Here is a 27,683-nt window from a genome sequence, read left to right as displayed (position 1 = left end):
TCCCTCTCTTCCCAGGTAACACGCAGCAGTGATATGTCTGGCAGTAGGAAACCCTGTTGAGAGTTTAGGGGTAATTGAGTGCAGGGCGCCAGATTCGCGGTTCCCCAGCCCATGGCGCTCTGTTTTCCCCCCCCACCCCCCTCCCAGCACGTAGGCAGCCACGCGGTGTGCTCCGGTGTTCCCCGGCCCCCCCTCCAAGCAGGTATCCTTCCCCGCGGTGTGCTCTGGTGTTCCCCGACCCCCCCCTCCAAGCAGGCACCCAGCCCCGCGGTGTGCTCTGGTGTTCCCCGACCCCCCTCCAAGCAGGCATCCAGCCATGCGGTGTGCTCTGGTGTTCCCGACCCCCCCCTCCAAGCAGGCACCCAGCCCCGCGGTGTGCTCTGGTGTTCCCCGACCCCCCCCCTCCAAGCAGGCACCCAGCCCCGCGGTGTGCTCCGGTGTTCCCCGACCCCCCCCTCCAAGCAGGCACCCAGCCCCGCGGTGTGCTCCGGTGTTCCCCGACCCCCCCCCTCCAAGCAGGCACCCAGCCCCGCGGTGTGCTCTGGTGTTCCCCGGCCCACCCTCCAAGCAGGCACCCAGCCCCGCGGTGTGCTCCGGTGTTCCCCGACCCCCATCCAAGCAGGCATCGAGCCCTGCGGTGTGCTCTGGTGTTCCCCGACCCCCATCCAAGCAGGCATCCAGCACCGCGTTTCCACCCCCCCCCTCACCGTCAGGACGGCGTGAACGCGGACCAAAGACCCCCCCCCCAAGCAGCTAGCTCACCACCTTCCTGTTCACTACTGTCCCTTCTTCAGGACACCAGCTACCCCCTGTACCCATTGCTGATAAACCCCAGTGACCCAGTGGTCAATTCCCACTCCCAAGGGGAAATCGGGGCAAAACCACTCACCCCATTTCTCGCCATGACTTAGCTTGCCTGCCCTCTCTGTGTTATGTGAGGTATGTGAGAAGGATGCTACCAAAAGTCTCAAAAGGCCTTCAAACTGTGATAATAAACAATGATGCCTCTGTGTATTACATGGTTCTATCTCTGTTTTCTAGGGACCTTGACTACTGCAGCCGTATCACCGGCCTCACGTAGGTTGCAGAACTTGAGATGGAATCCTAGGAAATCAAAAGAGGAATTGATCAAGTCTGTTATGAGACACTACAACAGAGAAAGTAGGAATACAGAGGAATGGAGAGAGAAGACGTATGAATGGAGAAGCAGTGTACAGGACTGGAGAAAGTGTGTACATGAATGGAGAAATACTGTACATGAATGGAGGCAAACAGAAAGCAGGAGAAAGGAATTGTCTGCCAAAAAAACCACAAAGCAGATGATAAGCTTCCTGTCTCACCAAACTGAGTCTTTCGAGTCTCTTGTAGCCATGCAGACAAATATGTACCACGGTAACCCACAGCCCTCCCAAAGACCTCTTCCTTGTTCCCCAGTCTTTCCACAAAACAGCTTTCTCCAGCAGCTAGTTCCATATTATCCCCAGCTGCCCCCAACACCTATAAGATCACCTACCAGCCCTGATAACTATAATTCTTACTCTGTTCACTCCAACCCCACTGTTCTGCAGCATAGTAATGCTGAAGTGCAGCAGACAGGGAATATTGATCAAAATAGGACATATTAAAACCTGTAAATGTACAGTCCACCACCCCTACCCCTTGCCTGTTATGTACTGTTTGTTGAATAAAGTTTTTTCTTTCTATTTCTTTCACTACGTTTTATTATTGCTGGAAGTGGGAAATATTACACAGCAAGGTAAAGCAAAGCACATCAAATGCATCAAACATTACTGTTGGCTCTCAGCATCAAGTTGCTCCCTTAAGGCATCCCTAATCCTTGAAGCCCTCTGCTGGGCTTCTCTAGTAGCCCTGCTCTCTGGCTGTGCAAATTCAGCCTCTAGGCGTCGAACCTCAGAGGTCCATTCCTCACTGAATCTTTCACCCTTCCCTTCACAAATATTATGGAGGGTGCAGCACACGGATATAACTGCGGTGATGCTGCTTTCCATCAAATCTAGCTTCCCATAAAGACAGCGCCAGCGAGCTTTCAAACGGCCAAAAGCACACTCCACAGTCATTCTGCACCGGCTCAGCCTGTAGTTGAACCGGTCCTTGCTCCTGTCAAGCTTCCCTGTATATGGTTTCATGAGCCATGGCATTAAGGGGTAAGCGGGGTCTCCAAGGATCACAGTGGGCATTTCCACGTCCCCTACTATGATCTTGCGGTCTGGGAAAAAAGTCCTGGCCCTCAGCCTCCTGAACAGGGAACTGTTCCGAAATATGCGTGCATCGTGCACCTTTCCAGGCCATCCTGAGTAAATGTCAGTGAAACGCCCACGGTGATCCACAAGCGCTTGCAGAACCACGGAGAAATACCCCTTGCGATTAACATACTCTGATGCCAGGTGGGGTGGTGACAGAATAGGAATATGAGTCCCATCTATTGCCCCTCCACAGTTAGGGAACCCCATTTCTGCAAAGCCATCTACAATGTCCTGCACGTTCCCAAGAGTCACGGTTCTTCTTAGCAGGGTGCGATTAATGGCCCTGCAAACTTGCATCAGCACCATTCCAACGGTGGACTTTCCCACTCCAAACTGGTTCGCCACCGATCTGAAGCAGTCTGGAGTTGCCAGCTTCCAGATTGCAATAGCCACCCACTTCTCCACAGGCAGGGCAGCTCTCAATCTCGTGTCCCTGCGCCGCAGGGTAGGGGCGAGCTCAGCACACAGTGCCATGAAAGTGGCTTTTCTCATCCGAAAGTTCTGCAGCCACTGCTCGTCATCCCAGGCTTGCAGGACGATGTGATCCCACCACTCAGTGCTGGTTTCCCGAGCCCAAAGGCGCCGTTCCACGGTGCTGAGCACGTCTGTTGCTGCCACAAGCAATTTAGTGTCTTCACCGTCAGGCAATTCAATATCATCGTCTGACTCCTCACTCTCACTCTCACTCTCATTTTGCAGCTGAAGGAATAGCTCCACTGCCAAGCGCGATGTGCTGGCAACATTCATCAATAAGGTCGTCAGCTGCTCAGGATCCATTTATAAAAAAAATCGCAGAAAAAGCGCTGTAGAATCACAATGCTGCCACACTGCTCCGAATGTGTACCAAAGCACCACGGGGCGTTGGAACAGGAACAGGAAGCGGAAAGACAATCACACTTCCTTCCCCTTCCCACAAGCCACAGTGCCGATATGGGACGAGGTGCTCTGTGGGATAGCTGCCCACAATGCACCACTCCCAACAGCGCTGCAGTGTGGCCACATCTAACACCACTTGCAGCGCTGGTTGCTGTAAGTGTGGCCACTCTGCAGCGCTGGCCCTATACAGCTGTACTAACACAGCTGTAACAACCAGCGCTGCAAAATTGTAGATGCAGACATACCCTTAGATGCTCTGGTTCCAAATATGGGCTGGGAACCAAAGTTTAGGGTCCTATTTTTGTAAAATCGGCCTGTGTTCATAAAAAAGTTTACAGTAACTTTGTTAATCCTCTGGAAGTCTAAATAACTTTTTATTAACATCTGAGGTAACTTTATTTTGAGATGACAAAGATTTTATGCTACTAAGAGATGTTTTTAACAAAAATAAAAATTTAGCTTGGTGCTGCAGACACTTGTGTGCATGCTTAAAGTTAAGCAAGAGTAGTCCCACAGAAATCAGTAAGACTGCTATGTAAATAAAGTTAAATGCCTGAGTAAGGGCTTGTCCTCACATACAGCAGCGTAGCCCCAGTGCTTTGCAGAAGATTTGCCTACACCAACGGGAGAGCTTCTCCTGTGGGTGTAGTTAATTCACCTCTGCAAGAGGCGGTAGCTATGTGACTGGGAGAAGCTCTCCCGCCAACACTGCGCAGTCTACATGGCAGGGGGTCAGGTCGGTGGCTTTTTCACACTACGGAGTGACGTAGTTGTACTGATTTAGGTTTGCAGTGTAGACCAGGCCTCAGTGTTTGCAGGATTAGGCCTTTAATTTTCAGGATTTTATTTTGGTTTTTTTGCTTATAACAGTTTTATAAAATTCCAGTAAAACACTCTACCAGTAGCAGCATTTTGAGAACAGCATTTTTAATTTACTTCATTATATATTTTAATCAAAGTTTCAATTGTGTGAATTTTCAAATTAGTTTTACAAAGAAAGCTTTAGCCTGAGTTTTTTTTAATCCAAGTGGTTTAAATAATAAATTTAAATCGGTTATTTAAATTGCCCCATCTTGGTGTGCTTTGTAAACATGAAGCAGCATGCCACTCCTATGCGATAGGTTAGTATTACGCCCCTTTTACAGCTGAGGGGACTGAAGTATAGAGAGAAGTGAAGCCATTTGCCCACGTTCTCACTGGTAGTCGGTGGTAAGTCTGGACTGGTATCCAGGCCTGACTCCCAGCACTTTGCCTTAGTCATAAGATCATTATTTTGGCTTAATTATGAGATTTTTTTTGATTCTTTAAGGAAAAAGTGACTACAGTACTTAATATCAAACAAAATGTGGTCCTGTACAGCAGTGGTTCTGCCACAGGTCTGGGGCCCCCACCACGAGCAGGTTTCTGGGAGTCTGTCAGGCAGGGCCAGCATCCGACTCCCAGGGAGCCCAGGGCAGAAAGCTGAAGCCCGAGGCCCTGAGCCCCACCACCTGGGGCTGAAGCTGATGCCTGAGTAGCTTAGCTGCATGGGGCTCCCTGTGACGTGGGGCCCAGGCAGGCCCTCTATTTGCTGCCCCCTAACACCAGCCCTGGCTTCCATATGCAAAAAAATCAGTTGAGACACAGATAGGCTGTGGAGGTTTTATAGCGTGTGGCGGGGAGGCTCCGAAAGAGAAAGGTTGAGAACCCCTGCTGTACAGTGCTTCCTTCTTGATACTTAGCACTTCCATTGAATAGGTAAATAGTGATGTGTGTAGAAACATCAGCTAATTGTAACGGCTCTGTGAGATGGGTTAAATCACTATTACCGTCATTTTACAGGGACAAGCTAACCACCTGTCAAGCGAGTGACAGAGCTGGAGTTAGGACTCAGGAGCACCCTGCTCCCACCCATGCACTCAGTCCACTAAAACAGGGGTACGCGTACCCCTGGGGGTACACAGAGGTCTTCCCAGGGGAACGTCAATTCATCTGGATATTTGCCTAGTTTTATAACAGGCTACATAAAAAGCACTAGCAAAGTCAGTACACGCTAAAATTCATACAGACAATGACTTGTTTATACTGCTCTATATGCTGTACACTGAAATGTAAGTAACATTTATATTCTAATTGATTTGGGTAAAAACGAGAAAGTCAGCAATTTGTCAGTAATCGTGCTGTGACACTTTTGTATTTTTATGTCAGATTTTGTAAGCAAGTCGTTTTTAAGTGAGGTGAAACTTAGCGTACGTAAGACAACTCACACTCCTGAAAGGGATACAATTGTCTGGAAAAGGTAAGAGCCACTGCACTAAAGCATGTCGTGTTTCTGCTATCCAAGTAGTGCGTTAAATATTGCTAACGCAGAGACTCAGCTGCCACATTTGCCTACGATCTATACTTGGCAATAGCTCACCAGGACAGTCTTGCTTATTAAAACTTGTGTTTGACAGGGATTGTTGGCCAGGACACTGGGATTAGTCTCTCTACTGCTTTTGAAAGGTGTTTAATTTCTACCAGAGGTGAGCAAAAGAAACTTAGTATTAGTAAATCTCTTTTGAACTGCTAATGTTCAGGCTTCTGTTCAGTGGTAGCACTGGAGCTGTGTATGTCCTACGCTGTAGGGTCTGAAATAAAAACAAGGATAACCACATCCTCCCCATTTCGTTAAAGGTTTATTGGTCCACTGTGACTTCATTTTCTGCTTCACCCATTCTGTGTATATAATATTCTACACTCAAGGCAGAAACAATTTATGTAAGATACAGTTTTGTCAATTTCTAAACATCTCCCATGTTGGGGGGCACTGAGTCCATTAGATTGTAAAAGTTCTTGTTTTTTGGGTTGCAAAATAGTGTTGTGAGAACCTGTTTATAACTGACAAAAATACAGACAAATTGCCATGTCCATCTATCATATACTGGGACCAATCTCAAGGCTTGTGTTTTCCTAGATGTGACGGGAGGAAACAATAATAATTGTGTATGAAATGTGGTGGGGAGGGATTGTGTTAGTCTTTATCTTATACATGTAACTTGTTTGGTGCTAATATTTACCATCACCCCCACCAGCCACACTGAGGCTGCCTGTACACTGGTGTTTTTGAAATCTCTGACATTGTGCTGTGGCTGGAGCAGCTCCACTGGCGGGGTGGCAGCGGTGGAAGCACTCGTATAGACAAGCTGCTGGCATTTTACCACTGTCCAGTAGTAAATGTGCCACTGGTTGGTCTATGCTAGCACGCCTGCCATTAGAGCTGCACTTCTTGTAAGTTGGGGGGGATTTTAAGAGGAGTGCCAGTATGTGCAAGGCCATAACGTAAAATAGTGGAAAATGTTGGTTTTCATTGCTAATGAGGAAAAGAATCAAGCCCTCAGGGAAGCTGATGCTAGAATAGTGATTTTTTTAGCAGGAGCTTATCTGGGGACTGAAACTGCATGTGTGGCTAAAAACATTTGCATTGCTTAAGATCATCCAGAAATTAGATTAGATTAGCCAGGTCCAGATATAAAAGGAGGTCTCTTTTATGTTTATTTTCTCCTAGCCCCGAATACGCATGCCCAAAGATGGATTCCAACTTACATCTTCTGGATACCAAGCATGGCTAAAGCAGGTTGGACTGTATTCCTGTTTCTCATCTCTTGTGAGGGATTGTGCCAGACACTTGTGCTTGTCTTATTATAAAGTACATGTAAAGGTCCTAGTGAGTTACAGTGCTGTGTAAGCTAATATCTTGCATAGTCATATATTTGTGGTTTTTGTATATGTGTATGTTCTGTGTGCATCACCTTTTTGTCATAAATCTTAGGAATTTACACTTCTTATGAAGGAAAGTTCAAAACAGAATTGCCATAAGGGGGAATGGATTGGAGTCTGAAAAGAAATCTGCAGCAACAGCTCAAATTACAGAATTAAAATGAGTCTTCAAATGTAAGACTGTATGGTATTGGTAATAATGTGAAGGTCAGTGGGTTAATACACATGAGACTCCTATCTAGAGCCTAATTCAGATTTGATTGGGTGAAACAAGTGTGGACATTTGCTCACATCACATAACAATCCTGTAGTTTGACACAATCTGACACTATTGGGAGTCCCTGCTCAGAAGTGGCCTAATGCTATATTACTTGAGCTATTATTAAAGGCAAAGCTTTCGATGTCTCGGCAGCTGGGCTCTTGCAGTTGCTGTCAGCCTCTCATTTCGATGAGTGTAAAATTCCCTTCAAAAGAATCTTCTAATTTTAAAATTGTGTGTATAAAGCTAATCCTTGTCCATGTATCTTCATGGGAGAATCCAGTGTCCTTGAGAAGATGGAGTTAAAGTTGCTGTTTTAGTAGGAAGCCAGAATGATTGCGTTGTTATGGCAACGAAAACTGGAAAAATGAAAACAGCACAGATAAGCTGCATCCTGTTGTCGTGGCAACTAGAGTTGTGAAAATGATTAAGGGTGGTGTTGAAAGGATCTATGGTACTGTGAGCCCAATAGAAACAAACAGACAAAGAGACAAGTCACTTGTGGTGGATGGGAGAAAATAAAAAACAGAATAAATGTAATCTCACAAGATCAATTTTATAACAGGTTTGAGTGGGGTTATTGATGGTCTTGTGTCTTTCCAGTTGTGTCTCGCTATCTTATGAGTATTAACTGAGCACCTGATCCTTCAAGGTACATCGTACTCTTAACTTCTGTTGATTTCAGTGGAGTTAAGGTTGCTTGAATGCTCAAGAGGCAATGGAGATCGGGTCCTATATTATTAATCCAAAGCAGTGGTCTTTAATATAACAAATGCACCTTTGTAAATTTCTGATATTCCACAGGGTTCTCTGGGGCTTGTACCCTGGCTGCCTGAGAAACCATCTCTTTCTCCATAGTCCTTCACAGTACTGAAAGTCAGCTAGGACACTGATGCTAATGTTTTCTTAATTTAAACATAACTGGGCAGGAGGCAGGTTAGTTCAATAGAGGGACCTCAACTTCGCAGTTACTGTCAGTCTCAACCCAAGTTGGTTGTCTTACAGGGCACAACATCCTTTTTGGTCCTAGGTGGTGGCCTGGGAAGGCGCAGTAGGGAAAAGATTATGCAGGTTGTGCCTGAGGTAGATTTTCATAAGTTTTTACTAAGTGCTCAGGTACATATGGAAGTGTGCATTTTATACATGTAAAATATAAATAAATAAACGGTCGTGTTCAGAAGTGAGCCTTTTATATGGAGACTTTCACAGTGAAGCAAATTAAAAAAAATTCAAAAAATCAGTGTATGTGGCTGGTATCTTTCTGATTTCAATGTGCTGCTGTTGCGTATTAATAAACACCTTCCTCTGTTTTGCTTCTCTTCCTTTATCCCTCGGTGAGGTTACAGACCTGTGCTTGTGACACTGCCCCTCCCCCACCTATATGATGGAAATAGCCATCATACATTCAGTGCCATGATTTCACTGTAGGAATTACGGGAGTCAAGTGGCTCCTTGTGGGGGTAGGGGGAAGCTTTTTTTTCAAACACATAGTTTGGGTAAGTAGCAGAGATAGTAAAAGATTGAAGTGAGATTGATTTAGTTTTAGCTTACTTGTTAGCATTGCCCTTGTTATAATGGCCTTTTAAAAATAGGATTTGAGTCAAAAAGCCACTTTAAAAATATGCAGAAACCTAAATATTTATTCAGATAGAATGGAGCTATGGTTATGTATCAAATTTATCCTCTAAGTGTGCTTTTAACAGGATTCCGCGGTAATGGTTCATTTCCTCATTGTAGCTGGGTATTGATCTGCTGCCTTGCTTGTACAGAATGTGAGAAGTAGTCAAGTAACACAATGTATTAATGTGGGCTAAAAGCAGTTTATATTACAAATGAGATGGAGGAAGATGGAGTTCTGCAAGATTGGACACATACTATAAATATCCATAAAACTGACAATTTTATCTAAAAACCGTACTGGCTACACTTGCATATTTTCAGCCTATTTGAAGTGGAGTTAATAGTTGATCACTGCTTGAGCATGGGTCGCCCCCACTAATGCCATTACCCTCTGCCCTTTAATAGCAAGTTTTTGTATTTAATGTTGCTGTGCTGTAGCAGACAGCAGTGTTCTATACATCTGTGGCCTAGAGGAAATACAATACAGGTGACCAGAAATACATGTTGATTTAAAGAACATGCTTTTAAGTAATCTGTAAAGCTCTGTTTTCTATCTGGGTTCCTGTAAGTTCATCCTTTGGTAAAAGACACACACCTGCAGTTCTTTTGTTCAGCCCTGTTCTTGATTTAATCCTCTTTCTTCCATGGCAGCATTGTTTTTCAACAGTGTGGAACATCCCATACCCTTAAAGCTGAGCCTTTTGAAAACTAGCTAAAATTGACTTCCAGAGGGAAAGGTTTTTTAGGTTTAATGTATATATAAATATGATCAATAGAAATATTTTGTTCCTATTCCTGTTTATATAGAGATCCTATGTTTTAAATTGAATTGTGAAGTCAGATAAATTAAAGCTGTTAATTAGCTGAAATGTCTTTGATTACATTAACAAGAAAACTAAATATTGTTTAGGTCACAGCAAGGTAGTTCAGACTTAAAATTGCCCCTTGCCTTCATGCATTGTGCCTCAGTATTGTATCACATAAAGAATTTAATATAATGAGCTCATCTGACCCTCCCTACCTCCCACAGTACCTTGGAGTAGAATTTTTAGAGCCAAGTTATGAACCTGTACAAATGTTTTATACTGGAAACTCTGATGCTTACCTTAGCTACATTGGTGCCAGCAAAGGCCACTATAACCAGATAAGGTATTTGAGATATGAATCGGCTATATGTCAGTCAAGTCAGCTGGAATAATGGGTATAAAAAACAGGACCTTAGTGAAATCTGGATCCATCCTTTTAAGCTGAGCTTTCCTAGCAGAAATGTCTAGAGAGTGTTTCTGTCCCTATTGTGTAATATTGTCACTGACATGCCTTCCTTATTCCGAAAGATATATTCTGTATTTCCAATGAATACTTAGAGCAGGGGTCGGCACCCTTTCAGAAGTGGTGTGCCGAGTCTTCATTTATTCACTCTAATTTAAGGTTTCGCGTGCCAGTAATAATTTTAATGTTTTTAGAAGGTCTCTTTATATAAGTCTATAATATATAACTGAACTATTGTTGTATATAAAGTAAATAAGGCTTTTAAAATGTTTAAGAAGCTTAATTTAAAACTAAATTTAAATGCAGAGCCCTCCCGGACCAGTGGCCAGGACCTAGGCAGTGTGAGTGCCGCTGAAAATTGGCTCACGTGCTGCTTTTGGCACATGTGCCATAGGTTGCCTACCCTTGACCTAGAGACTTTAGATTATTTGAATTTAAAAAGGCATACATGGGTTTCTTGGGGAGGAAAGTGTAAAATAAGCCGCTCGTTATGTGGCACTCATGCAGAACTTTGAAATGTACAGTGCTGTGCACATATTTAAGCAGTCCTCAAAACACTCCTGTATAGTAGTTGCATAGTATAACAATCTCTCAGCATATGCTCTGTGTGCCCATGTGTTTGTATAGAATTATACAAAATGGAGATAGAAAAGACACATCATCCACTTCATCTCTCTAGCAGAGCAGGTTTGTTCCCAGTAGTACATGTTTTTGGAGCTATAGAACTAGGGAAGATAAGTCCCAAGTGTGGGGTTCCCCTTACAGCCTCAGTGTGCCTTCACACTAGTTTAGAATCCAATGTGGTTAGGCAGTTGATGTGTCAGGGCTTCTGCTGCTTATTCTAAATGTGATCTTTTCACTGATCTCTCATTCTCCTGCTTTGCCACTTGTATCTGTCTAGCTTAGGTGCTTCTCTGGCCCCCAGCACCATGGTATCTGAGTGCCTCACAATCCTTACTGCATTCATTCTCAATACACCCCGTGAAGCAGGGAAGCGCTGGTCTTCCCATTTTGCAGAAGGGGAACTGAGGCACAGAGAGACCAAGTGACTGCTCAAGACCACTGAGGAAGTCTGACTCAGAGCAGGGAATTGCACTTAGCTCTCCCGAGTCCCAGGATGGCACCCTAACTGTTAGCTAACCCTTCCTTTCAATTCACTTACTGCCTCCTCATGTATTAAGATTTTCAGCTTTTTGAGGTGGGGACTGTTTTTTGTTTTTTATTTTTAAATTAAATGTGTGTATAGGACCTAATGCACAGGTCCTTGAGTGGAGCTGGTAGGTGTTACTACAGTATAAATAGCAAAATGGACAATAGTTGCTCAATACTTAATAATGAACAGCTGGTACTTTACACATTCATTTCCCTGTATAAATATTAATAAATTCCTGTTCAATTACAGCAAATGAAGCATTGAACCCAAGGTTAGTATCCTATAGAGAGCATTCAGGCATGGAAGAAAGTGTAAAGGTGTTGGGGAGAAGTAGACAAATGGAGGCTGGTGGTGAGGAGGAGGTGCAAGGAGGGGAGACAGTAAGATATGAGAGTGCAGAAATAGGCAAGTTGTGAAGGGTCAGCAGTTAAAAACTAGGACTTAGTCATAATTATGTGTTCACTTTTTGAAAAGTTGAATATTTTTGGCCTACTTAATACAGAACCTTGATATAGGAACTTCAAATACCTCCATACTCCAGAGCTCAATGAGAAATCGCTCATAAGCCTGCTTTTCATGAGTTGGAGCACAGAATCTTTTTATTCATGTAAAAGTCATTTTGAATGTCTAGGTGTAGTCTGAAAGTCTCTACTTGTTCAGTACCTCTAAGGAAGGGTATGGCATCTGCATTCATAAGAGCCACAGATGCACTTCATGGTATTTATAAGCTCTGTGACGCAAAAAGCTACAATTCATGGAAACATCACTATCCACTGGCACAGACGGTAAAGCTTGTAAATTCCAGGAGAGGCACTTAATCAATTTCCAACAATTAAATTGTAAGATTCCTTAAGTAAGGTGTAGTCTCTGCTAGGTGTTTGAAGGAATTTGTAACCATCCCTGGGAAACCTTGTGTGTGTTACAATTAGGACAGGCTATCTCCTTCTTTGGTCAAGAAACCCCTCCTCACCTGAGGGCGTGTCTACACTAGAAATGTAAGGCGACCTATGTTAGGTCAGTTTACAACCACTGCAAGTAATGACTGTAGTGGTTCATGTCCACGCTACCCTCCTCCTTGTGGAGCAGGGAGCTGGGCAGGCATCAGCCCAGCTGGCAGTAGGGAGCCACCCTCCTACCTCCATGACAACCCAGTTTTCTTGTCAATTTCATGGCTGGAGCTGTGAAATTGACAAGAATTACAGCCAATAGCCTTTGTAAGTAGTGCAGTGTTTACACAGACACTGTCGCCCTGACTACACCGACATAAGCCCACCTCTCTTGGAGTTATGATGTCAGTGTAGTAGGGTACTTACATCAGCGGGAGCAAGGCTGTAGAGCGTACACTAACATAATTAGGTCGACGTAAGCTGCCTTACGTCAACCTAACTGTACTGTAGACCAAGCCTGAGAACCTCTCATAACGACTCTGGGTGGGGAGACACACTCTTCCTCCACATCTGAAACTGACATTCTCCTCCCGGATCCCGTGCAGGTAAAGAAATACGTGGGTAATCTAAACATATACAAATCAGTCCATTCCGGGGCTATCAGCTTTGGTTATTAAGAGTATTACCTAATAAACTTGCTATAGCACTGGAAACGCTTTAAAACATATGGTAAACTGGGAAGGTATCTGAGTGTTAGGCCTTGTCTACACTACACTATACAGTCTTGTTAACAAAACAGTGGAAGTGTCTGCAATGCTCCTCCCGCCGATTTAACTCTCCTGCTTTCCTGCTGTGCAGACATAATAAAACCACCTTGATGACGGCATTGAGCATTTTGTGACAAAGCTAGAGCAACACAGTGTCATTGTAGACACTGCATTTTCTTATGTCATCTCCAGGAAGTGTCCCACAATGCCCCTCATATCTACTCTGGTAAGCAGTTTCTACTCCACTGCCCTGCACCCAGGTAGACACGCATGTCCCCCTCCCCCTTTAAAGCTATGGGAATTTTTGAAATTCCACTTCCTGTTTGCTCGGCGTGGACAGCTCCCGTTGCATCTTCCCAGCTGACCATGTCAGCTTTCTGCAGCAAAGTGGCACCTGTGTGGAGTATACCGGAGTTGCTGAATCTGTTGGGTCTGTGGGAAGAGGAGGCTGTGCAGTTGCAGCTCTTATCCAGCCATAGGAACTTGGACACTTACAAGCAGATTGCTCATGGCATGGATGAGAAGGGACATGAAAGGGACATGCAGCAGTGCCATGCTCAGATCAAGATGCTGAGGCCAGCGTCCCAGAAGGGAAGGGAGGCCAGCCATCACTCAGTGTGGTGCCAAAAACATGCTTCTACAAGGAGCTTCATGCCATCCTCCACAGTGACCCCACCCCCACCGTCAAGAGCTCCATGGATACTTCAGGAGGACGAGAGACAGTAGCCAGCAGAGTCAACCCGAGGATGAATTGATGGATGAGGAGGTCGAATTCAAGGAGAATGTGGGATAGGGTCCTCTGGTGGAGTGGTGAGTCAGGACTTGATTTTTTTTTTTACTCCGGAGGGGTTTAGCCAGTCCCAGCAGTCCGGTTCTGGTGTGCCTGAAGCAGGGAGGGGAGCTCTGGTAAGTACTCATTTTTCTTTCATAGTGCATGGTTATATGAGGAAGAGATGTCCTTTATTTTGTTACATGATGCATGTGGGAGAAGGGATGGAGATTAACAACACTAGGTGCTGTTTACATTTGCTTCGCATTCTGCTATGAAGCTACACAATGGGGGCCCTGCAGAAAAGTTTGTTGATGCACACCGAGATCTCCTGGGAACCCTCCATAGAGAGCTCTAGGGAACTTTCCTGCAGATACTCTGCAGTCCCTCTGCTGAAGGTTCCTTGGTAGAGCTCCTTCGTTTCTTCTACCATTGTAGGAAACGTTGCCATGCCAATTGGCAATTATTCTGGAGGAACCAGAGCAACACAAAGGCGAGCAGCATACAGACCTGGTGCATGTTTGGTTACCCTCAGTAGTGTTATTTCAGCTTCAGTTGACCCCGCCTATGGAAAACGGTGCCAGTATTGAGAAGAGTGGCCTGAGGTCCTTGTACTGATCCCCTTCTGAAACCACCCATACCCTTTGTCCCATTTTGCACCACCCCATCTTTGGGCTGATCTCACCACATTTAGTGCTCTGGCTGTGCTGGGTGTTTGAGAAAGAGGTGTACGACACTTTTATGATTCAAGACTGTGACAATACTGACTCTGTATATTGTTTCTTCTACTTCTGCAGATGTGCTTTTGAGGGGCAGCTCCTACACACTGGTAGCATGCCTCTGTCTGATAAGGAGGCAAATGAGAAGTAAGGAAGAAGTGTTTCACAAAATGCTGCAATCATCAGATCTGGCTGATAGCGAGCACAGAGCATGGAGAGAGACAATAAACGAGAAACTATAAGTGGGTAGCCTGGGGAGGAGACAGTCAGGAGTGGATAATAAAGCTCATGGAGGACCAAACAGAGATGCTGAGGTCCCTGATTACCCTGCAGGTGGAACACGTGTGCTTGACTCTCCCTGTAGCCCATACAGAACTTCCTTTCTTGCCTTCCCCAAACTCGCCACACACATTCCTCTCACGTTCCCAGTAAGTCACAGTACCCGTTGCACTCCACCCCAGGGACATTTTCCATAATGACATATGGACTTTCGTTCAGCTATGAGATCCTCGTTTCAGCAAGTGTTGCTCACTGCTATGTCCCTTTTGAGAAATGTTAATCTGTGTATTGCTGTTTAATAAAAATTTAGTCTTACAAAGACAGTGATTCTTTATTTGTGACCTACACAGGGTGGTTACAACAGAAATTCATACACAGTGGCAATTGGCCCATTTGCAGACTACAGTTAATGCTCAGGCAGGAATCATTACAGAGGTCATTCAAGGTGGCTAGTAAACAGTGCCTGGCTCAATGCTTTACAGAAAGACACGTTGCTTGGGCTCATTGTCAAAATGCTACTTCAAAACCTCCCTTATTTGAATAGCTCCTCCCTCCCTCCATTGAACCCCTCGAATAGCCCTGGTATCTGGCTTGAAATCAGCCACCCGGCAATTCACCTCAGTGCTTCATCCCTGGGGAAACTTTTCTCCCTTGGTTTCACAAATGTTATGCAGAGCACAGCAGACTGCTATGACCATGGGAATATTTTTCTCATTGAGGTCTAAGCTGTCAAAAAGGCAGTGCCAGTAACCCTTTAATCTGCCAAACACACATTCTGCAGTCATTCTTCACCTGCCAAGCCTGTTGCTGAAGCACTCCTTGCTGCTGTTAAGGTTTCCAATGTAAGGCTTTATGAGCCACGGGGCTACGCGGTAGACTGGGTCCCAGGATCACTATGGGCATTTCCACATTCCCTGTTGGAATCTTCTGGCCTGGAAAGAGAGTCCCTGCATGTAGATTTCTATACAGGCCAGTGTTCCTGAAGATGCGTGCATCATGGACCTTCCCTGACCATCCTGCGTTGGTCAGTGAAACGACCCTGGTGATCCACCAGCGTCTGCAATACCATAGAGAAGTATCCCTTTTTGCTGATGTGCTCTGTCGCAGGATGGTCTGGAGCCAACATTGGGAAATATGTGCTATCTGTTGCAGGTAGGGAGTCCCATTGCCGCATAGTCATCCACTATTTCCCACGTGTTGCCCAGAATCATTCATAGCAGGACACGATTTATGGCCCTGCATACTTGCATCACTGCTGCCCCTACGGTGTAATTACAGTGGTTTATGATCATTGACGTAACTGTAGTCGACTTAACTGTAGTGTAGACATGGCCTTAGAGAATATTCAGTATAATACAGGAGAAGGAAGAGTTAAGAGCAACTCCAGAAATGAATAGGAAGTGGAGGGGAAATCACTTTGATGGATTGAGTTCATAGGTATAGCAGGGCATGTAAAATTTACCAAGCATCTACTAGTCAGAGGACTAAACCTACTAGCTATAGGTTGATATGAAAGATGAATGGGAGAACCCACCACTGACATCAATGATGTCAGGCTGTGGTTTTGTCACAGAGGCCACAGTTTCTGTGACTTCTGGTGTGGCTGGCTCGGGGACAGCTAAGGTAGCCCCTATGTCAGGCTCACCAGCCTCTGCTGGGACAGTCTCAGGCCCCTGTGCTGCCCTCCCAATCCGCTCAGAGTGCTGGCTTCGCAGCTTCCATTGTACCTGCACAACTAGGGAGTGGTGTGTGACTGCTCTTGCAGCTTTCCTTTGCTTTCCTGTCCAGAAAATCATTTTTCTGTGGGGAAGCAAAGAAATCTACGGGGGACATGAATTCTGTGTATGCGCAGTGGCACAGAATTCCCCCAGGAGTAAAGGGCAGAGTAGTACTACTATATACCGGCCACTGGGTTTGAATACCTGTACTTGTGTGAACCCCCTTCCCCCTACCCCAGTCCCTGGTGGTATCTGCTGCAAACAAGTGGGACAGATGGGGCAGTCGAGCACAACCCCCCAAAATAAAGAGGCTAAGAGACTGGGCCTGTTTGGACACCATGTATATTTGGCTGGTAGCCTCCAGTTACGTATCTTTAACCAGCATGGTTTATGGCTCCAGTGAGTGGGCCTCTCACGAAGTGCAGCAGTCTGTCCAGGACCTCCCCTTCAAGTGTACGTCCTTGTTCTCTGAACAAACAGACTCCAAGCTTCATGGCCTCAAAGACTTGAGCACTACTCTTTGCTCTCTGGCCTTTACATGCCCCCAGCCTCGGGAATCACTTTAGGCCCCAAAAGCCTCCCAGATTCCCAGTGCCTCCCAGGCAGGAGCCCCACAAAAGAAAGGAAAAGAGCTGTAGATGTCGTCAGCCCCAACCTTCTGCCTCAGCTTCCCAGTTGGGCTCACATAGATGCCCCTTCAGGGCCAGGCAGGCCTTTTGAAGGTATGCTGGAGGATAATGTACCAGTCTCAATTCTGGATCCATCCATCCTTTTGTTTTTGGACTACCTGTCACTCTTCCATCCACCATGATCTTACGTAACATTGGCCCATTGGGTACTCAGCACTATAACAGTAGGCTACACCCTCTAGTTTTCATCTGCCAAGCCATCACTACGCAGTCCCTTTTCAGGGACCCTTCTCACAAGCAGCTTCTTGTCCAGGAAGTGCAAGCCCTCCTAGGTGTGGTGGCTGTAGAGGAGGGCCTGTTTGCTGCCAGACAGAACAGGAAATGCTATCATTTCTGTTCGCTGCATGAGCTCTCTCTTCGATGCCTTCCAGCTCTCATGGGCAGACCGTCTACTGTATATCTTCCCACCAGTCCCCTTGGTTCACAGGATCTCCTAATGATCAAGCAGGGCTAGGCGAGAGTTATATGATAGCTCCAGCATGGCCATGCCAGCATTTGTTTGGTACACTTCTGGACCCCTCAGTGGCTACACCACTCATGCTCCCATCCTGTCCAGACTTGATTTCACAAGACCATGGGCACTGGCCTTTGGCTTCACCCGTACTTCATCTTCCTGCATCTGATGGCATGGTTGCGGTGTGGCTCAACCCTCAAGAACAGGCCTGTTTGTAACAGGTTTGACAAGTCTCACTAGGTAGCAGAAACCTTTCCACCAGGGCCACTTACTTGGATAAATGGAAATGTTTCACTTGTTGGGCCTTCAAGTGGAATCTTTCTCTATCCCAGTCTTCTCTGCAGACTATCTTGGACTATCTGCTCCATCTAAAACATTAAGATATAACTCTCTCATCTATTAAGGATCACTTGGCAGCCATCTCAGCCTTCCATTCTCCAGTGAAGGGCCAAATCAGTGTTATCCCACGAGATGACGCTCAGGTTTCTCAAGGGCCTGGACAGACACTCTACTCTCAGGTTTGTGACCCAATTCCCCCATGGGATTTAAACCTGGTCCTGTCTAAGCTCACTGGGCCTCCGTTCAAGCCAGACGTTAGCATCTTGTTTCATGCTGCTTCTCTCTTGGAAGATTGCCTTCCTGGAGGCGATCACCTCGGCCAGAAGGGTCTCTGAGATCAAAGCCCTGACATCAGAACCCCATTATACAGTGTCTACAAGGACTAGGTGCAGCTGTGCCCCCATCCGGCTTTCCTTCCAAAGGTGTTGTTGCAATTCCACAATAACCAAGATACTTTTCTTCCAGACTTCTTTCCAAAACCTCACACCACCGAGGAGTGTCGGCTCCATACAATAGATGTTAGGTGAGCCCTAGCCTTCTATATTGAGAGGACTAAGCCTGTCCCAAACCTATGCAACTCTGTAGCAGCAGCAGAAAGGATAAGAGAACTGCCTGTATCTGGGCCTGTTACATGCAGATGAAGGTTCCACCTCCAGCCATTGTAACTGTTCATTCCACGAGAGCTCAGGCTTCTTAAGCAGCATTCCTCACACAAGTGCAAATCCAGAACATCTGCGGAGCAGCACCATGGTTGTTGGTCCATACCTTCATGTCCCACTACCCCCTCATCCAGCAGGTCTGTGATAATGCCCATTTTGGAAGAGTGGTGTTGCAGTTAGCAGGTCCAAAACCCCTGAGCCCACCTCTGAAGGTACTGTTTGTGAGTCACCTAGCACTGTTGTCTTTTGAGATGTGTTGCTCATGTCCATTCCATGACCTTCCATCCTACCCCTGTGTCAGCATTATCGGCAAGAAGGAGCTGAGATGATGTGGAGCCAGCAGCGCCCCTTATACTGGCACATACACATGCGGCTCCAGGGAGCACTAGAGCCCGTCCTATGGATACCATTAAGGGAAAAATCTCCGACAACTGTGCACTCAGTGTGCATATCTAGCATGGAATGGACGTGAGCAATACTTCTCGAAGAACAACAGTTACGACAGGGTTGAAACCTTGCTTTCTCCATAGTTCTGAGGCAGTATCCTCAGCTGAGAGTTGTCAGCATGAAAGCCGACTGATATCCTCCTAATCATTATCTTTTGAGGAGGCTATTGTGCTCTTTTCATTTTAGAACTTTGATCTTGAAATAATAAAAAGGCTCCTCAAAAAAGGCATCAGCTAATCAAGTCTGAATTATTTGGTTTTTGTTTTGTTTGCTTTAAATAACTTCAGGGCACAGCATCCTGCAATAGCAAGTGAACCTCAGCACTAACTGTGAATTTTCTGTTTTCCTGTTGGTTTAATTAAGACCTACAATTATTTCTTACATTTTTCTTATTTCTAAACAAAAACAAAAAAAAAAAAAAACCGCTTTCTCTAAAAGTTATAAAAGTATTAATTTGCTCTGGGCCCTTCTAGTCTCTCTGGTAAACTCATAATTAGGCAGGGTGTTTTTAAAAAAAAGTGTATTCTGGTCTCTCGGGTATATATAACTGTTCCACAACTAGTAAATCCATATTCGTATATTAGGGTTTTTAAAGGCATATTATTTACACAATTCACTGGAATGGCTCCTGTGGAAGCTGGGAGATGCTCTCATGTAATTATATATTTAGAATGCCTGGTTTGTGTGTGTGTGTGTATATATATATAATATATATTTGTATATTTCAAAATTCAATGAAGAAGAATTTACTGTTCAGTAAGTGTTTTGCAGATATTTAAAAAGCACTGTGTTGGTTTTCTTTTTCCATAAATGATCAGTTGCTTGCCAAATGCAGTTCATTTTTAACAGGACTATTTTTGGATTGTGACAGAGCAAAATATGCACTGGAAACTCCTTGTTTTTCTTTCTTTGAATGTTCAGGTTTTTTTCTTTGATCCAAAGGTGCAGGAATGTGTGCGCTGTTGTATGGGTGTGGGAAAAGTTGAGGTATGAAGACTGTTCTTGGGCTTGGAATTTGTCCATCCAGTTTGAGCCAAATGGAATATCTATGGCTGTTGTAAATCCATGGGAATAGCAGTTTATAATGTAAACACTAGCTGACTTGTAATTGATATGTTGCATAAAGTGAGCTAAGTTCCATAGTGACATGAAAGGTGCACAGTGGGTGCAAGTGGCAAAGTGATGGAACTTGTACCGTTTTGACATTGATGTGGTGGCAAAAAGGCACAGTTGAGCAGGAGTGAAGGGATATGAATATGTGTGTTCTCATGCTTTTATTGTGTATGATCCATATAACAATAAAACAGTAATTGCCCATGGCAAAAAATGCTTCTCTCTGCTGGTAGATCACAAGCCACTTGACATGTTTAGTCTATTATGTTGTCACCAGAATCTGTCAACTGATGGCCTTGTAACTGTTAACCTCAGTGTGTGTGCTTGGTATAACCATAAGAGAGACAAAGTGGGGAAGATATCTTCTATTGGATCAACTTCTGTTGGTGAAAGAGACAAGCTTTTCCAGCTTGCACAGAGCTCTTCAAGTCCTGATCTTACAGGGATCAAGGCTCCTAAGCCATGTTGCCTTCATTTATTTTTAAAAAGTATACAAGTAATAATACTCCAAAAAAGGATATTATACTGGAAGAGTTTGCTTCCCTGCCGGCCAAAAGGCCACAGTATTCTGTTTACAAAGTGATATCTTTTTATAGAATCAGAAACTGGGGGTGTTTGGTCACATCTAGTCAAATCGCAGTCATTGCATGATTTTTCTGCTGCAGCCAAATCTCCAGAGTCTTGTTTCCTGAGTTTTAAATGATGGAGCTTTCACTGCTTTGTTTTGGACACAAGTGCAGCATCAACTCTAGATAGAACTCCTTGTTAGATTCCCCCCCCCCCCGGTATTCTGCCTTAATTTCTCTCTGCTCAGTCTTATCTCATTCCCCTTACTTACTTTGCGCACTGGTCCAGTGGGAACAATTCCTTTCCTTAGTTAGCATTTACTCTTTCCAGACCTTAGTAGGCTGTGATCATATTCTCTCTCCACACTTCCAGTGTGTGTTTTGGGAGGTAGGAGGTAAGACTACACTTTCCCAAGAGAAGCAGAAGCCCCTATTGCTTAATCATTGAAAACTGAACTACTGCCAGAGAACAATCCTGCATTGGCTGCAGACAGGACTCAATGTGGACAAGCAGCTCATGTCCAAACCTAATATAAGATTATATTGATCAAAAATCAGGACTTGCAATAAGGAGATCTGAGTTCTATTTTTGGCTGTGCCACTGACTTGCTAAGTGATGTTGAACATGTCCTGTAAAATGTAAGGCAGGGGTCCCCAATGCGGTGCCCGTGGGCGCCATCTAAATGTGCCCGCGTCCTGACTGGCGGTCGAGCATACGCCACGGTCGCCAGACGATAAAGGTTGGGGACCACTGATGTAAGGCATTGTAGCTGTACTAGAGGGGCAAACCTGCTACAGCAAGAGATGCTGTACTGTGAACTTGAATTGTAGATTGTTGCACATTAATTGCAGTGTCTTTTAGGTTGCTTCAACCTTCTTCTTTACACAAAGGCCATAATATGTCTTCCCATTTGTGGCTTTGAGTGTGATATAATATCTCATTGAAAGATGATAGGGCCAGAAAGAGTTATTTAACTTACCGACTGACCAGGGCCCCGACTGACCTGACCCATGGGTGAACTGTAGAGACTGGTTAGGAAAATATGTAAATTAATAGAGCTTTGAAATGCGAGTCTGCATTGTTAGAGGTAAAAGGGGAGATGTTTGCTCAGGGCTTGTGATGTAAGCAAACAAGTCTTGCCTATTGCTATAGTTTTAATTCAAAGATCATTAGAAGGAATATTAACATTTGTGATGATACTTGAGTGAAATAGTATTATTGTCTATATGTCTTTTTGAAGGTTCTGGTAATCTGTATCTGAACTGTTTAATGGATAAATTACCCTGTGTTAATTGCCAGGATGTTTGGAACGAGATTTAAGCCTATTATTTTCTCAGGCCGAAAGGCTGCTGGAAATGTATAAGAACCTTGGGACACGATCCTTCTTCATCTCAGATCTGCTTTGGGTTTCAAGAGGGGGAAACCTTAAGCCGCAAGGATTGAGATCCCCAGTCACTAACTGGAGTCACCCTGAATATGGGCGCTGGACTATAAACCTATGGACTATTTCTGAAAGAACTTTTGGCAATTACAAGCTCACCTCTGCTATGTATCTGAACCTCAAGACTTGAATTCAAGTCTATGTATATTAATCTTTTAACCAACACTCTCTCTTTTCTTTTCTTTAATAAATTTTAGCTTAGTTAATAAGAATTGACTATGGTGTGTATTTTGGGTAAGATCTAAGTTATAATTCGACCTGGGTATGTGGCTGCTCCTTTGGGATTGGAAGAACCTTTTCTTTTTATGATGAGATAAGATTTTCAGTAATCATCATCATATCTGACAGGTGTGTCTGGATGGAGGCCTGAGGCTGGGTACTTTAAGGGAACTGTGTTGTTTGGACTTTTGAGTAACCTGTATGGTAATATAGAAGTTGTTTTGGCTGGGTTGGTAAATCTAAGTATTGGAATAACCACCAGCTTTTGGGGGGTTGTCTGCCCCATTCTGTTTGCAGTTCACCCTAATTGAGTGACCTCAGCTGGCTCCCATGGGCAGCACCATCACACCATTGCCCCTCTCATTAGCTTTAATTCCCCAAAATTTGCCTCTTCAAATATCTAATCTTTGAAGTACTATATCCTACCTTTTCTTACTATAGTGAATTCAGATTTCAGTTTTCACATACTTTTTGTGTGCACTATATTTGTAAAAACACATTGTGTTTCTGGAAATTATCTGCTTTTTCCTCCAAGTAATGACCATTCAGTTGTGCAGGAGGGGATGCATTTCTGATCCTGAACAGAATTTAATAAAATAATATTTAGTAACCTCTGACATGACACACATTCTGAAAGGACCAAGAAGAGAACAAATTTGATAAAACAGGTAGGATAACTTTGTCAAGGTAAAGCATTGTTGCCATGGGTTAGAATCTGGCTAAGAGACAACAAAGAGCAGGAATAAATCATTAGTTTTCAACATGGCAAAAGTTAATGAGATTTGTATTAGAACTGGTTTTGTTTTAATAAGTTAAATGATTGGGAAGGTGGAGGGTGAATGGATAACAAAAATCTAGGTCAGTCTTAGACTGAGGATCTTCAGAGGGACCAAAGGTAGGTGAATGGACAACTCACTAGAAAATGGAATGCATTACCCTGTATCTATTCATAGATAGAAGACAGGGAGAAAAAAATAAAGAAACCTAATGCATGTCTCTCTGAGGAGAAATTGAAAAGATTGTGACTGTTTCGTTTAGACGGAAGATGAATACGAAGGGCACATGAGACGGGAGTATGTAAAATAATGAATGGCCTAGGGAAGGGAAATTGGGCGCTCTTATTTATCCTTTCATATAATACAAGGTCAATGGGCTTTCCAATGAAATTGAAAGGCAGCCAATTTAAAACAAAAGGAAATAGTTTTCTACACAATTTCTAATTAGTCTGTCGTGATCTTTACCACAAAATATAATTGAATTTAAGGTTTAGCAAGATTAAAATAAGAAAAGAAAAGAATTAGACATTTATATTTAAAGGACATTCAGAATTATAGTAGAGATATGTCGATATAAAAAACCATCATGCTTCTGCATTTAAGCCAACCACTAAAGGTATGTCTAGTGCACTGTAAACCCAGATCTGTGGGACCTGTGCTTGTGAACTTGGTGTTTCCAAACCCACACTTCGGTGTCCACACTGCATTGTAACCCTGGGTTTACAGTTGCTTGATTCAGATCCCACAACTGTGCTAACTGATCCATACTGCACTCGCAAACCTTCTGACTCAGGTCTGTGGCGTGAGCTGCGTCCTCGCTCCAAAATGACAGGGCTTAGACCAAAGTTTCAGCAGGGCTTGGGCTGTGACCTTGACCCATGCTCATAGGAGGAAGGGTCTTAGGACGTGGTCCTGAGTGCTTGCTGATCTGAGTCATACTGCTTTGTATGTGGACAGAAGTGGGGCTTGGGATCAAACCTGACTCAGAGCCCGGGCTTACTGTGCAGTGTAGATATACCCTTAGTGGTGGGAATTAGGAAGAAAATTCCCTAATGGGAAAGTTGGTTTGTAATTGTCCATTTTGGGATGTCTTACACCTTCCTCTGAAGCAGCTGGTACTGACTGCTGTGAGAAAGAGGATTGTGCAGTAGATGGACCACTGGTCTGATCTGATACTGCATTTCCTACATTCTATAGTAGTGGAGCATGTTCCTGTGCTTAAAGCACAGGACTGGGAATGAGGACTTAATTTCTATTTGTCTGTGTTTGTGGATGGACTTTGTGACCTTGCGTAAATCTCTTCCCCTGCCTCAGTTTCCCCATCTATGAAATGGATATAACTGTCACGTGTTGAGGCTTATTAATTTTTCTAAAGCACTCTTGGGTCCAAAAGGTATGCAGAAATCCAAAATTTTAGTATAATTAAATGCTAGATATGCAGAGAAGCTGCTGTGGGTTAAGACCAATACCTTGTGGCAATACCAAAATTCCCATCTGGCTACAGTCAAAATTCAGCACTTCTTGCGCCTTTTAAAAATAAATAAATATAGATGTAGATTGACATGGGTTCAAGAGAGGGTTTTGTCAGTCAGCTTCAAAGAGTAAGTGCTGAGGCCAGCCCCTTGTTGGTGGAGTTGTCAATGCAGAAGTGAGTATTTGACATCTGGCTTGGTTGGTGGCTGGGAATGGAGGATGTTGAGATTTTCAGAGATCAGGCTGTAAATGAAGTTGTTCTGTTGGGCCACTCATCTGATTTACACACAAGCTGTTTCTATTGAAACACCTGGGGCCTTTTGTTCGAGTTTGTGAATAAGCTTCTTTCAGTCCCCAATTGTAATTTAGACTCTCTGCTTCTTTCAGTGGGCAGAAAGCAAGTACAGGAATGACATTTCCCCCCAATATGTGAACCTTTGCTCTTTTAAAGACAGGTGTTGATTTAAAAAAAAAAAAAAAAAAAAAAAAAAGGAACAGAACTCCAGTGGTAATGTAAATCTTGTTACATACATGAGAAAAATCCTAGCTGACTGGCTCAAAAATCACGTAAGGAGTTGGTTATTTTTTTGTTGTGTACTTCCTCACAGGTCAATAATAACTGAGGTCTGGACTACTTTGCATATGTAAATAAGTACATCCTGATTAGCTGCAAGGAGTTCTGTGAAACTGATCTCTTAACTTCCCCTATAAAATGTCCATTTCAAAGAAAAACAGTTACATTTTAAATGTCTTGTGATAATGGAGATAGTTTCATTTTTTTATGACATACCAAATATATACAATAGTATGTGTACTAACCTCTGCTTTTTGTGGTATCAAGACTTACTGGTACTTGGTCTCTGCTTCCTGTGGGTCAGACCTTGATACTGACATCAATAAAAGTAAATGACTGCTTATTGTGTTATGAGAAATAAGTGCTTGCAGCCTTCGTGGGGAAAAGAAGGGTAGCCAGGTTGGACAGAATGATTATCTCTAATTCCTTTATGACCATTCTGCTGTGAGTGTGTCATGGTACAATTCCCCACTCTGAACCTTAGCATCCAACAGGTGGGGTACCAGCATGAATTTCTCTAAGCTCAAGTACCAGCTTAGAACCTTTAGCGCTGCCACCAACCAGGAATTCCAGTGCCTGGTACACTCTGGGCCCCCTAAAACTTTGCCCGGGGACCCCCAAGACCCAGACCCTCTGGATCTTAACACAAGGAAAGTAAACCCTTTCCCTCACCGTTGCCTCTCCCAGGCTTCCCCTCCCTGGGTTACCCTGGAAGATCACTGTGATTCAAACTCCTTGAATCTTAAAACAGAGAGGAAAATCCACCTTCCCCCCTCCTTCTCTCTCCCTCTCCCAGACTCTCCCTGAGAGAGAAAGTAATCCTAACACAGAGAGAAAATTAACCTTTCTCTCCCCCTTCTCTCCTTTCTCCCCACCAATTCCCTGGTGGATCCAGACCTAGTCCCCTGGGGTCTCACCAGAATAAAAAAACAATCAGGTTCTTAAACAAGAAAAGCTTTTAATTAAAGAAGGAAAAACAGTAAAAATTATCTTTGTAAATTTAAAATGGAATAGGTACAGGGTCTTTCAGCTATAGACACTGTGAATACCCTCCCAGCCTAAGTATACAAGTACAAATTAAAATCCTTTCAGCAAAATATAAATTTGAACTCCTTCCAGCCAAATACACATTTGCAAATAAAGAAAACAACCATAAGCCTAACTCACTTTATCTACCTAGTACTCACTATTCTGACCTTATAAGAGCCTGTATCGAAGAGATTGGAGAGAAACCTGGTTGCACGTCTGGTCCCTCTGAGCCCCCAGAGTGAACAACAACCAAACACTAACAGCACAAACTTCCCTCCCTCAAGATTTGAAAGTATCCTGTCCCCTGATTGGTCCTCTGGTCAGGTGACAGCCAGGCTCACTGGACATGTTAACCCTTTACAGGCAAAAGAGAGATGAAGTACTTCTGTTCTATTAACTCTTTCTTATCTGTTTATGACAGAGTGGCACTTGGATAGCTCTGTAAAGGGTATGTTTTAAATCTCTAGAATATGTTCTTATGACTCTGAGAAATGCCCATGGCTGGACTCTTTGTGCTCTGTAGCCATATGTTTCTTACAATTTTGTTTATATTCCACTTAGTGCAGAGCATCTTAAGGTGTCAGCAATATTAAATGTGTTTGGGAAGTTCAATATTAATTTTTAGCTTTGCGTTAGTGGGGACACCATAGCATTGTAGCTAATCTCCTGGTGAGCAGTAGGCTCAATGAAAGCAGACACTGACAAATAAACAGCTTTGAATTGGTTTTAAATTAACAAATTATTAAAAATGTCAAATACTTAAAACAAAATAAATATATGCCTTTTACTCCTGTTAGTTTTAAGGCTACAGTTGCCTGGACAGGATTAAGAGCTTTATAGCTAATAAGAGTAGGTTTGGTTTTGTGTTTCTGCATTGGGATTTAGAATTCTTCTATATGTGGGAGCACTCGAGTATTGTCTGGTAGGTTAAAATAGCAGATTGAGAAGTGTGACTTGGATTTCTATTGCTTGCTGTGATACCTGATCCATAATTCCTGCTCTCTCTCGACTTAAGTGTTCCTGACAATAAAATAAGTGACACTTTCCTATCATACAGAGGGGTTGTAAAATTAATGTTTATAAAGTGTACAGATTCTTGAATTCTAGGTTCTTTATCAAGTGTAGAATTTATTTATAAAATTGAGGTGAGACTATATTAGGGTAACCAAAACTTCTAAAAAGCACTTTTTCCTAGGTTAAATTCTCCAGTGAATTTGAAAAATACATGTATTTTTGAAGCGGAAGCATCAGTTGGAGCAAAATATCCCAAGTGACATGATGTAAACTGGGGATAGGGTTAATTCAAGTGTGGTTGTCTGTATGGGTAACAAATTATGAATGTAGGAGGCTGTCCTCTTTCTGCCCGTTTCTGGATTGGTTACATGGCTCCCACATATTAAATTTAAAGCAAGATTTTCCACTCCTCCCAGAACAGTGAGAAATAGTGGCTCAAAAAACAGCTGCCATTTCACACCGTTACAGCTGTCCCTTCCACTCAAATTTTCTCTCATCCCCCTTCTTAGAAAAAAGGCTTAATATGGTATGGGGGTGTGGAGATGAAGTATATAATGGTGTGCGATTTCAT

At 43.7% G+C, this 27,683-nt stretch overlaps 1 protein-coding gene across 1 annotated transcript in view; it reads left to right on the top strand.

Moving 5' to 3' along the window:
- The window catches only part of BTRC (beta-transducin repeat containing E3 ubiquitin protein ligase), a 180,882-nt gene that overhangs the window by 25,425 nt on the left and 127,774 nt on the right, over positions 1 to 27,683 (top strand). Inside the window, 1 exon segment of the mRNA XM_030570839.1 lies at positions 6,667 to 6,735. Within this exon segment, the coding sequence (XP_030426699.1) occupies positions 6,667 to 6,735 (69 nt within the window).

Source organism: Gopherus evgoodei, chromosome 7, assembly GCF_007399415.2.
Source record: "Gopherus evgoodei ecotype Sinaloan lineage chromosome 7, rGopEvg1_v1.p, whole genome shotgun sequence".
Lineage (NCBI taxonomy): Eukaryota > Metazoa > Chordata > Testudines > Testudinidae > Gopherus > Gopherus evgoodei.
The sequence above is the reverse complement of the archived record's forward strand: the minus strand, read 5'-3'. Positions and strand labels throughout refer to the sequence as shown.